Source organism: Drepanopeziza brunnea, assembly GCF_022702325.1.
Source record: "Drepanopeziza brunnea f. sp. 'multigermtubi' strain 214-2 chromosome Unknown ctg12, whole genome shotgun sequence".
Taxonomy (NCBI): domain Eukaryota; kingdom Fungi; phylum Ascomycota; class Leotiomycetes; order Helotiales; family Drepanopezizaceae; genus Drepanopeziza; species Drepanopeziza brunnea.
This window is the reverse complement of record NW_027094075.1, coordinates 812,009-828,458: the sequence shown is the minus strand read 5'-3', so window position 1 is coordinate 828,458 and position 16,450 is coordinate 812,009. Positions and strand designations below refer to the sequence as shown.

General features: G+C 51.5%; 5 protein-coding genes across 5 annotated transcripts; 1 reads left to right on the top strand and 4 right to left on the bottom strand.

The window, feature by feature from the left end:
* Positions 1–597: 597 nt before the first annotated feature.
* On the bottom strand, positions 598–2,262 carry L3040_007042 (uncharacterized protein; the record flags this gene model as incomplete). Its single annotated transcript, XM_066156134.1, has 2 exons — positions 598–1,951; positions 2,000–2,262. 2 exons carry the CDS (start codon positions 2,260–2,262, stop codon positions 598–600), a joined length of 1,617 nt encoding a protein of 538 aa, XP_066010945.1.
* Positions 2,263–2,766: 504 nt separating this feature from the next.
* On the top strand, positions 2,767–3,666 carry L3040_007041 (uncharacterized protein; the record flags this gene model as incomplete). Its single annotated transcript, XM_007296940.1, has 3 exons — positions 2,767–3,077; positions 3,131–3,554; positions 3,604–3,666. The coding sequence occupies 3 exons, from the start codon at positions 2,767–2,769 to the stop codon at positions 3,664–3,666; spliced, it is 798 nt and encodes a 265-aa protein (XP_007297002.1).
* A 739-nt stretch (positions 3,667–4,405) lies between these two features.
* Positions 4,406–6,266, bottom strand: L3040_007040 (uncharacterized protein; the record flags this gene model as incomplete). Its single annotated transcript, XM_007296939.2, has 7 exons — positions 4,406–4,615; positions 4,699–4,835; positions 4,884–5,118; positions 5,192–5,419; positions 5,540–5,876; positions 5,991–6,050; positions 6,100–6,266. 7 exons carry the CDS (start codon positions 6,264–6,266, stop codon positions 4,406–4,408), a joined length of 1,374 nt encoding a protein of 457 aa, XP_007297001.2.
* A 630-nt stretch (positions 6,267–6,896) lies between these two features.
* Positions 6,897–7,925, bottom strand: L3040_007039 (uncharacterized protein; the record flags this gene model as incomplete). Its single annotated transcript, XM_066156133.1, has 1 exon — positions 6,897–7,925. The coding sequence occupies one exon, from the start codon at positions 7,923–7,925 to the stop codon at positions 6,897–6,899; it is 1,029 nt and encodes a 342-aa protein (XP_066010944.1).
* A 2,543-nt stretch (positions 7,926–10,468) lies between these two features.
* L3040_007038 (uncharacterized protein) lies at positions 10,469–15,142 on the bottom strand (the record flags this gene model as incomplete). The annotated part of the gene is made up of 5 exons (XM_007296938.1): positions 10,469–10,921; positions 11,037–11,770; positions 11,818–14,833; positions 14,908–15,042; positions 15,119–15,142. 5 exons carry the CDS (start codon positions 15,140–15,142, stop codon positions 10,469–10,471), a joined length of 4,362 nt encoding a protein of 1,453 aa, XP_007297000.1.
* Positions 15,143–16,450: the final 1,308 nt, after the last annotated feature.

The window sequence follows — 16,450 nt, the reverse complement described above, 5'->3', positions numbered from 1 at the left end:
GTCCGCCTGGGAGCGAGGCGTTGAAAGTTGTAGTCCCGCTAAGAACTCCAACATTGCTTTTGTAAAAGCTCACCTTGCTGTTGAATTCCCAACTTGCATCGTGTGTATGTTAAAGCTAGGCATCTCAGTATGTACCATGTGGACATCCATCAGCTAGCATACATCCCGTGTCTTTTGCCGAACGGTAGTTAAGTGCGCGAACACAGTAGGTTATCTAGTCATGCTGTTAGCAAGTCGCTATACGCGGGCTGCTGCAGTAGGTTCCCCTACCTCTTTTTCAATGTCCAGTGGCCCTCGTTAGGCATATGCTGCAGGAGGATACTGCGCATCAGAGCTCGCTAGAGTCTTTGCCATGTAAACATACATCACATTAGACCAAGCAGCAGGCGCTTACAATACCAGATGCGTACCAGTCACTTCAATTTTAGTCACTTTGCCGCGTATTCTCGAGTTCTTCTCGCGTGTGCCCGGCTGCAATAGAGCAGAAAAATGCCCAAACTCCTGTAATGCTATGTAGATGTCGCATCTAACCAAAAGAAAACCACCCATAACAGCCCCGACGCCTCACCCTACTCTACGGCACTGGAAGTTCAAAATCTAAATAGAATGCTGCTTAACCATCCAGCTCAGCAAATCAACCTTGGTAACAACGGCCACCGGCTTCGACAGCCCTCCTTGCATCCCTCCAACCTTCTCCGTAACAACAGCCGAGCTATTCCACTCAAAGAACTTACTCAACGCAGAAAGTGGTGTATCCATCGTGATTTGCACAAACTTCCTCTTCGGCGTCTTCTGTTTCTTCCCGTTGTCGCTTTCTTCAAGCCCATTCGTCTTAGGGGCTTGGGAGAGGTGGGAGATGTCCTTCGGATCGGTGACGACTTCGGGGATGGAGGAGAAGTCAAACATAACGTCTGAGACGGGTGATTTTCCTGTTGCGCGGCCGCGGCTGATCCAAGAAAGCAGATTGCCGAGAGTGACGAGACCGACAAGTTTCCCCCCGGTAGGAGCAAGAACTGGCAATTGGTCAAAGCCCTTCTCCCTCATCGTCTCCACTGCTTCTGAGCAGGGTGTATTAGCTAGCACGGTGGTTACGGGCTTGAGACGGAGGGACTCGATAGTGGCACCGTGATATGGGTCTTTCTTCGCTGACGAAGACTCGAGGACGGGCGAAGGGGGTGACGTTGTAGGGGGGCTTGGTGGGAGCAGATCGTTGGCTGCCAGCCAATCGTCGTCTGCGAATTTACTCAGATAACTTCTTATGCTGTCTGGCAAGACGACCACGACAGTATCGCCTTTGCCAAGACCGAGCTCTTTGACACCCTTGACCATTGCTGCTATGGCACTTCCACTGCTACCTCCAACGAGTAGGCCTTCTTCGGCAATAAGTTTTCTTGCGTATGCGAAGGATTCCCGGTCGTCGGTCTTGTACCAGACATCGACCGCTTCTCGGTCGAGAACATCTGGAATGAAATCGTAGCCGATTCCCTCAACCTTGTATCCCTCGTTGGCATGCTCCTGGTTCAGCGACTCCGGCAGGGCAAGGATAGAGCCAAACGGATCCGCAGCAATGACCTTGATGTCCTTGTTATACTTCTTCAATCCCCTCGACAGGCCAGTAATGGTTCCTCCAGTTCCGGCGCCCGCCACGATGGCTGTGATCTTTCCCTCGCTCTGGGACCAGATCTCCTCTGCAGTACCATGCTCGTGAGCCAATGGGTTGTCTTTATTCGTGTACTGATCTAAGATATGTGAATTGGGGATCTCATTCAGCAGTCTTCTGGCTACACCAATATGCGATTCTGGCGAGTCGAAAGCGGCTTGAGTTGGTGTGCGGATGATGGTAGCGCCAAGTGCACGAAGGACTGCGACTTTCTCGGAGGACATCTTCTCGGGGAGCGTAATGATCGTCTTGTATCCCTTAATCGCGCCCACGAGCGCCAACCCAATTCCACTGGCTAACATAAGAACATAGTCAAGTCTTCTGGGAGATCGGGCCTACGTGTTTCCACTGGTGGGTTCAATAAGAGTATCCCCAGGCTTTATTCTCCCCGACTGCTCTGCCTGCTCGATCATCCGCAGGGCAATACGATCCTTGACACTGCCGCCTGCATTGACAAATTCGACCTTTACGTAGACTTCGGCCTCAATTCCTAGACTCTGGGGGATCTTGTTCAGACGAACGAGGGGTGTGTTGCCGATGAGCTCGGTGGCGCTCATCACCTTGGCTCGAGGCACAGCGGGAGATGTGTGTTTGGTGGACATGATTGCTGTTGCTGTTGATATTGATTGTCGTCTTTGTCCTGATGCAACGAAAGAGAGAGGGTGCGGTATTCTTTGCAAAGGAAAGGAAGTGTGAGGATGGTGGGGTGAGGGAAAGGGGGGTAAAGGGGGGGGGGCAATGTAAGTAACTTTTACGGCAATACTATAAGGTTTGCGCGTCTAAAAGTCTAAAAGGTGTAAGACCTTGAATAAGCGCGGCTCGGCTTTGCATCTGTCACTCTAACCCGATCGAGTCAAGCGCAGTAGTATACTCTTAAATAAGCAATGGCTTGCTTGGCATCAACGCTTCTTCGAATCAAGATCAGACCCCTGTCCGTCTTGTCTGTCTGTCTGTTATCGAAATCGAAATTCCATGAATCCATCCCATCCATCTACAACACCACAATACCACAATACAACGCAAGGCGTACTCCTTCGCCGCATCGCACAACATCCATCGATTCAAAGTTGGTTGGTTCCACTGTCACTCGTTTCGCAGCTTCCACGATGCGCTTGTCCTACGGCCTCATTTTTCTGGCATTGGCTATTAATCTTCCCTGGGTAGCTGCCGATGTCAAGTTCACAGTCCCAGCTGCTGGCGCTTCGATTCCAGGTGGCACAGCATTCACAGTTGCCTGGGCCGACTCTGGCAATGCGCCAGCGCTGGCAGACCTCACATCCTACACGCTTTTCCTTTTCTCGGGCTCCAATGCTGTACCAGCCCAGTTGTTGAATTTGAAGGCCGCGACTTTCGCAGCAGGGAATACGATCAGCGTCATAGTACCAGTTGGAACAGGAGCAACGGGTACCAATGTATAGTAAGGGTACCTGCTTTCCACTACGTCAAAGTGAAGGCTCTAACACTCCTCAGCTTCCTGGGCATGCTCTCCGTAGCCACCGCCGGAGGAACAGTCTGGAACTACTCCAACCGCTTCACCCTCACGGGCATGACGGGTACCTTTTCCGCCACCGTCATGGCAAATAATAAGCTCGTCACAGGCACAACCGGGCCCGATACCGTCAATGCCGTCGTGTCAGCCGCGGCCGTAGGATCTACCGCGGCAGCAGTAGGGGCAATAGGAGACCCCTGGGCAGTACCGTATAACTTGCAGATTGGCCTGACGAAGTACGCGCCGATGCAGTCCGTCCCGCCCACTGCGATCGTGACGACGAATACCAAGCCGTTGTGGCCGACGTCGGCAGTGCAGTTCGCGACGACGTTTTTGCCGATTCCGAGTGAGGTTACGACACTTACCCAGTCGATGACTTGGAGTGTGTCGAGCCGCGTGAACACTGTATATAACTTTACCTCGAGTAATTTTGGTCCATGCTAATGTGAAATAGGCTCCTGCTGCTGCAATGCCAACGGATGATATGCAAAAGTTCTTGGCTAGGTGGAAGGACTGATTGTATATGCTTTTCATGGGTCAGTTATGAGTACAGAGATATGATGCATAACAGCGCAATTAATTTTGAGTGCTGTAAAGAGGAGTTTGGAGCTTAGAGGATGGTCTGGCGAAGGAATCAGCCCCGGAAGAAGGAGGCTTGTCGAACAAGCATGTCAAAATGAACATGTATAGAACTGGAGATATGACTTACTGTACACTAGAAATCGTATTCGAGAATCCGGGAATGATTAGAGGAACCCGCCAACATGGGAGAAGAGGATCTTGTATCAAGCCAGACGGCACCGACTATTAGTTCTGGCCAATTTTTGAGGTAACTCACCAGGCCCAGAAATCATCCTCTCGCTCGCGCCAGACCGAGTTCCTAGCCAGAGAGCCAGCGGTTTCTCGGGCCCCATGACACTTTCCTGGATTTGAAAATTTAGCAGTCACCCGATTGTGCCCCTGAGCACTCACTCTTCTCGCTTCGACCGTCCTTAGCGAGAGGGTGGGATTTCTTTTCAGCCGCACTTATTCTCACTACTGATCTCTCGGAACGCTCGGTACTTACTCCTGAAAGCGAACAACACGCCTGTCTTACTCAGAGAAATCATACCGGGCGCTATTTTGTTTGGATTTTCAGCACGTAAGTTCACTTGTCTCGCCCTCAATCATACCTGAAAAAGCAACGCCTCTCCTCACCATGCTCCCCATCTCCCCTTCCCCTCGTACCCACCTGCCCATGGTCTAAATCCGGCAATCTAAGACGACCCATTGATTAAACGCAACATCCCCTCCACATCCTTGACGGCCGTTGTCAGATTCTCATACCCGCCCTCCGTAATCAAGATATTATCCTCAATTCGTACGCCACCTACATCCCAGTACTGTTCCAGCACCTCGGCGTCGATGTATTGGGCATGTGTAGGGTCAACGAGGTAGGGCTCAATTATGAAGCGGCAGAAATATATCTTTTCAAGGTGGTCAGTTGGTCTCGCACCCATCAAAACGGACAAAGAGAAGTAACGGCAGAATCTGGGAGGGAAGAGCTTACGCCAGGCTCGACAGTGATAATCGCCCCCGCAGGCAAAGAACCTCGCACCCTTAAGTATCTGAAGATACTGTCTGGGTCGGAGTAGTTGGCGTGACCTCCAGTATCATGCGTGTCCATTCCGAGGTAGTGGCCCAGCCCTTTGATAAATCAGCTGCTGCTCATTACCCAGCGATAGTTCAACTCACCATGCGGCATAAAGGCTACGCTAGTCCTACTTTTCAAGATATCCTGCTTTTTACCCTTGAATATACCAAGGTCTAGGAGGCCCTCGATAAGGATTTCATGGGCGTGCAGGTGTACCGAGTCCCAGATGACGCCGGCGCGAAGGAGGGCGATGCAGCGGAGCTGCATGCGCAGGACAATGTTGTAGATGGAGAGGGAGTGCGAAGTGAAGGTCCCGGAGATGGGGAAGGTGCGCGTCTTTGCATTCGTTAGCTCGATTTCTAAATTTGACGAATATTTGGTGATTGGAAGTATGAGAAGGGTGCTTCACGATATCTGAGGCGTAGCATTGATACTCGCCCCCTGCGTCTAACAGCAAGTTAAGCTTCCCTTCCAGCGGCTGAGCGTTATCAACGTAGTGTAGTGTTGCACCCGCAGTGCCACTCGCTACGATGGAGTGATAGGCTTGCTCGCGGGCTCCGTTTGCGATGCAGTGCTGAATAAAGAGTGCTTCCAGCTCCCTCTCGTTCTTAGCACTCTTTACAGCCTTCAAAACTGCCTATTCACAGGTTACTGTCAGCAAAACAGTATCAGGCTGCTAGCTATCCACGTCTCTGGAGTCGATCTTCCCCGAAAATATCCCACAATAACCCAGGGACATGAGAATTTAGCAACCTACCGTATGAGCAATAGTACTAATCGCATTTGCCTTCCTTGTCAACGCGATCTCATACCCATCTTTCACCACCCTACACTCCTCAATCGCCTCCTTCAACTTCTTGAAATCCTTCTTCTGGGACTGCAAGAACGTGACATGATCGCTGACTTGGTTCTCGATCGCCCACACGGCTTCAGCTGGATGAGCGAGGGAGGCAGCTACTTCGTCTGTAGTGCGGACCTCATCGACATCGTATTTGGATAAAGCTTCAGATGGGGACATGGGAAGCCCGGACCAAATCACGGATTCCGGGTCGATGGGAGGGATGAAGAGCGTGGATTTCTCGGTGGTGATGTCGCTGGGATATGGGTCAATGAGAGCTTGAATGGTGGATGGGTGCCATATAGAGCACGACTCCTTTTATCTCGAAATTTTCAAGGGACAAGAGAGACTGGGTAGCTTCTTTACATACTAGGTGTAGTAGCTGTCCGGCAAAGGACATCCAGTCAGATAGTAGAAGTAGCGACGTTGTCTGGTAGTGTGTCAATCAAAGTTTTTGGTAGGAAGTGTGGGAGTAGGACCTGAATGGGGCCTCGCCATCATTATCCTCAAGCATACGGGTCTTTTGACCTTCAAGGTAAAGTATACCAGTAATATCTGGAATGCTCTTGCGCATCCATTCAACGACTTTTTTGGCGTGCGCTTTGCCAGGGTATTTCCCAGCGAGGACGGCTTCGAAGTCCGCCATTCTTGTAGAGTAGAGGAGTAGAGGGGGGTGCTGTATTGTCCTTGACTTTTCCTTGGGTGACGCTCTCTCTAGATATCCTTTGTTGGTAAATTGCTGAGATGAAATGCCCGTTGCGGTTGAAGGTGAGATGGCGGGGCTGGCGGGGTTGGTTGTGTGGAGATAACAGACATATATATATATATCACGTGATATCAAATGAGTGCCTCGAAGCAGCAGTACGCCGGTGTCAAAGTCGCATATCATTATGGACAGGATATCTGATTATCATCGCGTTTCTAAGCATGCTCCGTAAATTCCACGCTCGCAGGCCAAAATGTCTCGTCTGACCTGCCGTCAAAACGCCCAACTCCTCCCAGGGTATGGCGAACGCGCTCAGCAAAAAGAACAGAATCCTATCGCAGCAGATATCCAACGCCGGTGAGGAGCTTATGCGCCATATGACTCCCGTCCCCCACGCCCTTGCTCATCAGTGATGCCAAGTCCCAAAGAGAACAAATGCCGCATCTTGACTGCGAAAACGATACATACATGCCTCTCCAAATGCCATGGCGATATAGGCCACTATCTTCTAGTACCCGAAATGCAAAATTCGTGAGCGCGTGAGTGCCTCGCTCTAGACAGACTTGGAATCTATGCATCTGCCGTGACTTCCCGCACCGTCTCCTGAACACCCACGCTCGACTTCTTCCGGGACTTTAACGGCATCTTCGGGACGAAGTTCATGGCACCTTGCAGTGATGAAATCTCCTTTAAGCCAATAGCGTGATCCAGCAACGTTTCCTTGCTAGTCTTGAACTCGAAGTTGGTAAGGAAGCAGAAGCTAATCTCCAGTCTCGCCAGCTCACTTTCGCTTACTCCTCCAACCTTGGAAAATCGCGCGTGAGGGTAGCTGAGATCTTCCAGAGCCTTCATAGCCACCCGGAGACCTGCCAACAGTAAACGGTGGCAGTTGCGACGCGTGACAGGGATGGCTCTCTCGTCGACAGCGAGTTTGTGGATGTAGTAGCTGGTTGCGAGATACACAGCCACAGACATGGGACAGAACTTGTGTATGCGCATCAGGTAGTCTTCCAGGGATATCGGCGGTGGCTGCTTCGAGTAGAATTTCCGAGTGATAGCTCCGTGCTGGATATTGAGAGGTTCGGCATTATCACCAATGATAATGTATGGCTCTGTCGGCGCAACCGCAGGGCTGCTCAGAGGAGTCTTTCGAAAGTCTTCACCGTCTATGCCTTCCGAGCTAGCACTCGAGCTTGACGGTGTTCTTGGACGCTGGTGCAGGTCGGCAAGGTTCTTGTAGGAGTTGCTCCGGGCAATGATTTCCTTCTCTGCTTGCATGCCGCGCATGTTTGGTGGTGTGGTGAACGCTGGGGGCGGCGTAGGCGGGATATCTCCAGTGAACTTGACGAGCACTTCGATTCCTGCGCAGAGAAGCTTCAGGGCTACGATTGGGCTGATGGTAAACACGTCCATGCTGTTTGGCGAGGGCGGCACTGACCCGGCGTCGCTGTTGGTCTCGATGGTGAGCCCGGTGTCTGCGGAGGGATTTGGTCTGGGCGGCAAGGAGTAGGAGAAGGAATCGGCGGAATCGTGGATAGATGGTGTGGTTTCTGGAGGACTGAAGGTACCCGCACCCTTTATCGAGCGCCGTGAGGACATGGCGCAGCAGCGTGAGGTATCTTCCAAAAGGTGAATGTGAGCTGGGAATGGTGGAAGCAGTCTCGAGGATGAGTGCGGTAAGTTGCGGGCTTTGTTCTGGGCCAGGGCCGTTGATTCTTGACTGATTTTCTCCAGAGGCGCATAGTCTTCCTCGGGCTTTGAAGGTCTACGCACTCTGTAGATCAAGTGTCTGCCAGACTCTGCGGAGGAGAGGTAATGTCTCGAGGCAGAGCGGTCTTGACTCGATCTCGAGGTGAAGTGAGGGAGAGAGATCGGTAACGAGGAGTTGTACGGAGGATTTGTCTTTGGGTCCCACCCCACACCACCACAAGGCACCAGGGCGGCAAGGAATTCGAAGTGGCAGGGAAGAAGGCGAGGGACGAGAAGAGCCGGCGGTGTATGGTATGGTGTTGCGTTGTGTTGTGTTGTACCGGGATGGGTTGGGTTTTGTTTTTGTATTGTTGTGTGTGTGGTGGTATGGTTGTGTTGTTATGTTGTTGTGTTGTTGTGGTCGCGTGGTTGCGTGGTTGCGTGGTTAAATAGTATATGGGATTCATCATCTTGGTACCGGTTATTATTATAATCAATCTGATGGCCCGAGGTAAGGCACTACCGGGTAAAGTGGGTTGGATTGACAATGTGGCGGGGAGCTCCGTAGGCGCGAAGAAGTGTGGCTATATACAAGGTTGTCAGGTCTTGTATTCTCTTGTTTACATTCTATTAGGTACATCCATGGTGTTGTACAACGTATTACCTACCTACCTACCTATACAGTAACAAACGACAACATGATCTACCGGTACCGAGGTCCGTAGGTACTTCCGTCCCACGGTCCCCTCTCCTGCCCACGTGACCGTACCTGTCTGAATTGAGCCGAGGTGAAGCGGATCTTTTAAAATGACGCCAACTTCAATGTGTCAGCCAGGATTATGAAGGATTCCGATGCTTGTGCTTTATTTAAGACGGAGTGGTCCCACGTGATGATGGGGCGGCCTGGGCTCAATATGTAAATAGGTCTAGTTCACGTTGGACTTCCAATGTAACTATCCTTTTCTTCTCCGTTTCACACTCAAAGTACCAGCTGAAGAATAAGTTGGGTTGAGCTGAGCTGAGCTCTCTCTTGCTTTCTCTTCCTGACTTGCCATACATTGCATTGTCGTAGATTGCGTAGAAGTCTCACCCGCTATCAGACCAAACAGATATGGGAATGAGTGTATAGATACTACATCTTCGACCACTTTCCATTCTGCTCTTGCTATATATAGCTATTCCAGTGATTGTTGCACTGTGCATTACGAACACTGCAAATGACTCCCGTGAGCCATGGCAGAAGCTAGAAAGTACGCAAACTCGAGGTTTTCCTCGGAAAAATTACTTCCCTCCAGCCTTCAGAAGCACAACCATTCAAACCTTTCGAAGTGAGCCTTATCCATCCTCGCTTAGCTTGTTTACCCCCTCAGCCTGCCTAGCCCCGATATACGTAAGCCCAAGCAAAGCTCCAAGAAACTCCATTTCGCTGCATATCCTCTTCCACTACATATTGTCCCCGCCACAGCTCCCGCTTCAGCTCCGGCACTCGTACACGTACACGTAGATACGCCGGTCTCGTGCCCGGCGTGGGGGGCGGTGCAGGAGGGGCCAGTGGTGGTTGTGAGAGTGGGCCAGCTTGCCGGGAGCGGTGGGCCAGAGATATCAGAGAGAAATGGAAAAGGTGTGGTCTCGACTCTGGTGCCTGTCGATCAGAGTGTGTTGGCTGCGGCTGGGGTTAGAAGGAGGAGCAGGATCGACGTGGAGAAGATAATGGGAAGGGTAGAAATGCGCATTTTATTGACTGGGACAGAGAGCATGCTCCTCGACATTGCCTACCCGAGAGAGAATTGAGGAACCAAGTGCTATGGGAAGGGAACTTAGATGCATCGTGTAAATAGGGGATGCTAGAGGCGACACAAATCGAACGCTCGGATTCTTATACAGCTCTCCGCATTGGCCAAATGGACTTTCTAGGCCCCAACACACGGCATGCGAAGACCAAAACAAGATGGGAAGCAGCACATCTCAAATCATCACGAGATCTCGGAACCTTGAACAAGGTTATACATAATTGGAAATGAGGAACGTGAGTATTTATGCTTATTCATCGTTCTCGTCACACTTTATACATGCAGAACACTCCCAACCGTCCAGCAACGCCCAAATAATCAACCTGCAAGAATTACGCCCCTACCAAACCATCCCTATGAGATGGGCGCACAGCTCGCCACTTCTTTTCCTTCCGATACCTATCAGTCACGTCTACTCCAACTATCTACCCACCCTATTCAAACAAAGAAGACCAAGGGTACCCAAAGAAGGGATATGCACGAATAGATGCCGCCAGGGCCGAATGACGAGTAAGTACGACCGCCAAGTCAGAATCGGTGTAGTTGGAGAGCAACGAACAGCGAAAGTTTGAAGTGAAAATTGCAATGACAACATCGTGGATCGTATAACCGTGCTGATATCGTTCATCATCAGTCCGTTCGTTAGTTTGGCTCTGTATTCGGCTAAAAGACAGTGCTTTTGGTTCGTTGATGGTTTCGGGACGTCTTCCGGGTGCTTCCTTGCTCGATCCTTTTCCGTATGCTCTCCTCGCGCTTCAGCACCATTTCGCACCAGCCGCCCTTGGCACTGTGCTCCTTGCCGATACAAGCGTCGAGGACTTGCATCCAGCCTTCTTTATCGGCTGCTGTGTCGGCGTAAAAATCGATCACCTCCCCGTTGTTAAATCGGATGCGGAAACCCTCTTCGACAAACATGTAGCCTTCCTCCTCCTCGGCGAAGCCAGACTTGCGACGCTTTCCACCTTTGCCAGTGGTATCCTTCTGCGTCAGCGAACGTCGATCGTCGATCAGCTTACTAGCATTGGCGAGATTAATGGTTGCACGGGGTTGGCGTGTGGACTCATGGTAGGCGGTGAGCTTGCTTCCAGCAAGCTTGAAGTATCGTCGCCGCCAGTACTGTTTTGGAGTCAGTGAGGGGGAAAGATGGGGAAAAATTAGGGGGGGGAGAAAAGGAAAAAAAAAAAAAAAAAAAAAAAAAAAAAAAAAAAAAACATGCTCTGGTAACACTTACGGGACAATCGCCACCCTGTTGACTGAGAGTACCTTCATGGTTGCGAGAAAGTGCTGTCTCAGCCTCCTTCATCTCGCGAATGCAGGAGTTCATGCTCTTAGGCATGTCGTCGTCCGTAGCACCCTTGGGCTTGGGAACAAACAACAGCTGCAACTCAAGCTTTGCGACCTTGTATGGAGCTCGTCTTTGGACACTGGTGCTCCCACGCTTACTCATCACGCTCGATGTGTGAGTAGCCTCTTCAGTAGCCCACTCGTTGAAGCATGCAATATCGACAACATAAGGGCGACCGTAGCATCGTGACTCGTGATCTTTGAGACAGACGTAAGAGCGTCCAAAGCTTCCGTCTTCTGCAGCTAAGGGCGAGAGAAGATCCCACGCGGTTGGAATGACAGATATTCTTTTGGCCTGGGCATCACGTTGATTTTGTTGCGCGACTCGCTGTTCCTCTTCCTTCTGCTTCATCTCGAGTTCCTTACGCTTCTTTGGTGACGCAAAGACGCGGCTAAACGTGGACGGCCTTTGAAATTTGTGTGACTTGGTGGGCGACTCTACAACTCGCTTCGGGGGAGGCTTCACCAGTTTGGCATTGAGAGTCAGTTGAAACTCAAGCTCGTTGGGCACAACAAGCTCAAATTCTTGTCCAATTGGGGCATTTCTTCCGAGTTCCAGCCAGGCTGTAGTGACACAGTGTACGCCGTTATCAAGGGTGAGACTGAACCAGGTCTGCTCATCTGTTCCAGGTTAGTGATGTTGAGTTTGAACTAATAGGGCTGCATACTCTTGGGCAAGGGCAAATCAAGATCTTTCACTCCTATCACCTTGACAAATAATCTGCCTCGTTCACTACCTTCCTCGGGAGCCGGATCCGCCGTAGCTCCTTCTGAAGTCAGACCCCAGCCACTAGCATTGCTGTCCTGGCCTGGCATGGGTGGCAAGGGTGCATTTGCTGTCTTCTTACGAGCATTTGACCGATCACGGACGCTGTTCTTACGCGTATGGCCATTCCAAGGCTCAACAGTCCACGATTGCGGGCGGTCAGTCTTGATGGGAGAGTTGCCTGCAGAGCGCGTTCCATGGAAATCATCGGATATCTGATCATTGCTTGAAGCAACGACAATTTTGGTGTTCTGTCTCATCAAGTACCCACGCTGTTTACGAGGAGTGATATTAGCATATGTTTCAAAAGACGACTTGATACCAGCGTTGGACGCTTGTCCTTGATGCAATGAGAAATGCAATTTAGAATAAGATAGGTCAGACGCAACCTTTTGGGCTTCCATGACCCGGTCGAAATCCTGGTCAAGACTCAGACCACCATCGTAGCCAATGTCCAGTGTCAGAGACTTCTTGAGGAAACTCGGATGTCTTTCGACGCCAGCTTCAATCTCAGTTGGGCCCAATTCGCGTTCTAAGCTCAGAGAAGCACGGTTGCGATGTCGGTCAGGAATTGGAGGAATGGTGTGAGTCCCGCTAACGTTGCGTCGCAGCTCTCTCATCGCTTGGAGATCCGCAGGAGTGTTGGATGGGCGCGTCTTAAGTTTGGAACCGGACGACTTGATAGTAGCAACAGCCTCAGGAATACTTGGGGAGTCGCGAGGCGGGGAAGCCGGCATGGGATGACGAATGACAGAATCGGGTGTTCCTACATCATTTTCTTCGTCTTCTTCAGGGCCCCATCCAGATCCATCGTACTCAGGTCTCGAAATGGGCATCGGGCTCTCTTCGGGCGTTTCTGGGCGCGAGAGGAATTTTGAAGCTTCCGCCATCTTTGGGGCATCCTCCGCCTTCACAGCCTCTAGTATTGACTCTGGCTGGTCCTCTGGTTCTGGGTTCGGCTGGTTCCCTGGAGGTGGCGAAGGGGTCATGTATGACCGGAGGCTCAGACTAAAGTCACCCTGGCTCAAGAATCCGGTGGGCTCTGGAAGTGAATCGCTGTTATCGTGCTTTACTGGATCAGCCAAAGCAATAGGTGGGGTTGAGCTGTGAGCACGAGGAGTTGGAGGGCCGTCGTCTTCTGGGCCGCTGTTTGATTGGGCATGGGGGCTCTGGTTGGAAGGTGTGGGTTGAGAGTATTGGCTCTCGGCATCCTCTTCCGCCAGAACTTCCTCTTCACCGTCGTAGGCGTTGGCTTGAGAGTCGGTGCGTTGGTACATGTCCGCAATAGAGTACACATCAACATCTTCGTCCTCGGGCTCCCTCTTGATAACCACGCTGTCGTCGTTCTCCATCAAAGAGTAGTCTTCTGTTGATGGCAAGGGAGTGTCTGGGTCGAGAGCCAGGAGGCGTTCTGGACTTGAACTCGGCATCGGGGATGAGAAGTTGTAGTCCGATTCTCGCGAGAAATGATCTTGGCCGTTGACCTTTCGCAGAATTGACTCTCGCGAGATTCGTTCCGGAAGTTCATATGAACCAAGGCCAGGAAGATCATCGAGGGTGTCTTCATCCTCATGAATTTGGATGAGGTCACGGTCGGGGGTCTGGCTGCTGCGATCGCTTCGAGGACCTCCACGTCTCATTCGACGCTCACGCTGCTTCTCTGCTTCCGTCTTTGGCTTCTCCTCATCCTGAATCATCATCAGACGAAGTCTCTCCTCCAGAGTCATCTTGCCACCACTCAAGCTTTGAATGTCGGACTTGCTGAAAGATGCAGCTGCAGGTGGAGATGGGAGAGTACGTTGAGAGCTCGAGACACGGTCCGCTACAGCAGAGACACCGGTGGAGGAGGAGCTGGAGCCGCTGCGCTTGTGATGACCCATGCCAGGCAGAGGTGGGAGAGGACGATGCTCACCATTCGAATTGAGGGAGTCGTTACGAGTTGCTGCGGTTCTGCCGGCGGCTGGAGATGGGCGGACATCAGGCATCGGGCTACCTTCTGGCTCACCGAATGGATCTTCGAAGCGTCCTGACACGATACTGGCGCTGTGCTCACCGGGGCTAATATGTCTCCAATCTTCTGGCCCAACGACGGGTGTCTTGTCAGTATCCTCAAGGGAAGCATCGAAACTGTCATCCTGCTCCATGGAGTCACCACGATTGTAGCTATCTTCATCTTCCTCCTCGCCCGAATCGTAGCTGTTTTCCCGCGATCCGGAATTTATAGAGGACATGTCTGGGGTCGTCATCTCGTACTCATTGATTTGTGGAGGGGCAGCATCGAATGTGACGCTCTTCGCGTGTCTGTGGAGAGTTCGGCCCGGTGAAAGTTGTCTCTCCTCGCCCTCCTCGTCATCTTGCCAGGTCCCATTCTCCGCGTCGAAGCTTGTCTTACCATTGAAGGGGCGAGACGACAGCGCCGACTTGGTAGGTGAGATCTGGTCCTTGCTCGGCGAGCGCAGTCCATTTCCGTTGCTGGCAAGAGGGATCTTGGTTGGGCTGTGAAACGGACTGAACAGGGAGATGCTGCTCTTGCTATCGGTTCTGTTGAGCCCAAATTGACGTCCACGGTCTGCCGATCGAAGACCGTCTAAGCCAGCCCCTCCATACGCATTTCCTTGTATTTGCTTAGCCAAGGGGCGTTCGACTACGGGTAGTGAGGTCGGATCGTATTCCTGCTTCTGTTCACGCGCGAACATGTTGCTATTCTTGACGCGCGATGCGCGCTGCAGACGCTCGATAGACGTACGGCGAGTAGGTGAGGGGGAACCCTCTCTGCCCGCAAAGAAATTCTCGGTATTGAGTCGATTTGGCGTAGCAGGGTCGCGGCCTTGCCAGAAGAGACGTGGCGATGAATTGGCCTCGGAAGCATTGAAGGGCGACGATTGGAATGGAGACGAGTCCCCATTGAGAACCATCTTCTGTCGTCGGTATTAGCTTTTTTTTGAGAAAGAGAAAAAAATTCTCCGAGGCATGAAGGGCCGGGACGCCATACCTTTGTGGCCTGGTTATAACTGGGCGAGTTTCTCCTCCGTTCAGTCGGCGCAAGCTCTGAGAGCGCTCGCGGTAATGAAGGGGTGGGCTTCTTTATCGGTGATGGGCTGCCTTTGGATATGCGCAGCGGGTTGACCTAATCGCCGTCAGTTGGATTCAAGATGATGCCAATGTCTTTTGTTTATCAACACAGATCTACGGGGCGCGCGTACCTGCTTTGGTGAGGGAGTCTCCATTGCCTTTCACAAACCGCCGAAGCGTTACCGGTGATACTCTATGAATCGCGCAGTATACTTTCCCAGCGTGAAGGTTGAGGTTGGGGTCGAGGTCGAGGTCGAGGTCACTGTTTGCCCAATGGGGAAGTAAATGGCGGAGCAGAGTCGAGCAATACTGGAACCGACGGGGCGAGGAATGCGACTTAATAACGAAGGTTTGTTATGCATCCGTGGCGCCAGGAGAGCATTCGAAAGCGATCAGGGCACAATGTGGTCGAGGAGGAAGCAAGCAAACCAATAATACAACTGGATCTCAGGTCGAGAAAAGGGATCGTGGTGGATGTGATAGTGTTGATATGGCCGAGGGAGCTTACGAAGATCGGGGGGGGAGGGGGATTTCTGTTGGTCTCGTTGGGGGGGCAACGAGCCAGCCCGCTATTGTATTTGATACCGGTACTCCAACCTTGCTTTACCCTCCCGATGGACTTCCGAATTGAAGAGATATCATTCCCCTCGTCCAAGCCCCAATAAACACATGTAATGTTTTCTCTACACGTACACATAAATAGTCGCATCTTTCTTGCCATGTTCTTCTTTTGATTTCCTAGCATAGATAGATCGCATAGGTACGTAGACCTCGGTCGCGTCGGGACGTAGGTTTGTTTTGATCCCGCACCCGCTGTACCCACCTTCGGGCGTTCGTGCAAACTTCAACTGCAAGCTGTACACAATAGGTACCTACCTACAGTTGCATCACATCACGCCAGTCAGTCAACTGCTCGAGTAATGTTATCTCGAAGTTTCTGTTGACGACATGCATGTCTTGAAGCTACGTTTTCCTTGGATTCTATGACGATATCTATATCTATATCAACATCAACATCAACAACATTTACGTCAACATCAACATCCACAACTACGATTCCACATCTACATCCGACATCTGTCCTCTAATCATCAGCAGAGTTCGTTCATCCGATGCAGGATGCAGGAGTACCGTACCTACTTCTGCTGTGTACCTTGGGCCTTGAATTTGGCGTCGTGCCCACCAAGTCCTTTTATGTGACTCCCGGTATATATTGCACGTCACACAATACAGATGGTAGATCATTTCTCCATCCTGGTGGTCCGGTCATGGTCAGCAAGAGCTCGCTCGGGCTTCATTCTGGCTGTCAAGGCAACTAACTACCTATCAAGTCAGTCAGTCAGTCTATCGGGGAAGGGCCGGGAAGCACCCATCCCGTCTCTTTGAGACACGGGCTCCGATCATGCCAAGTGGGCTCTTCTTGCATTTGCTTTTGCCCTTGCCCAACTGGCTAAGAGGAGAGG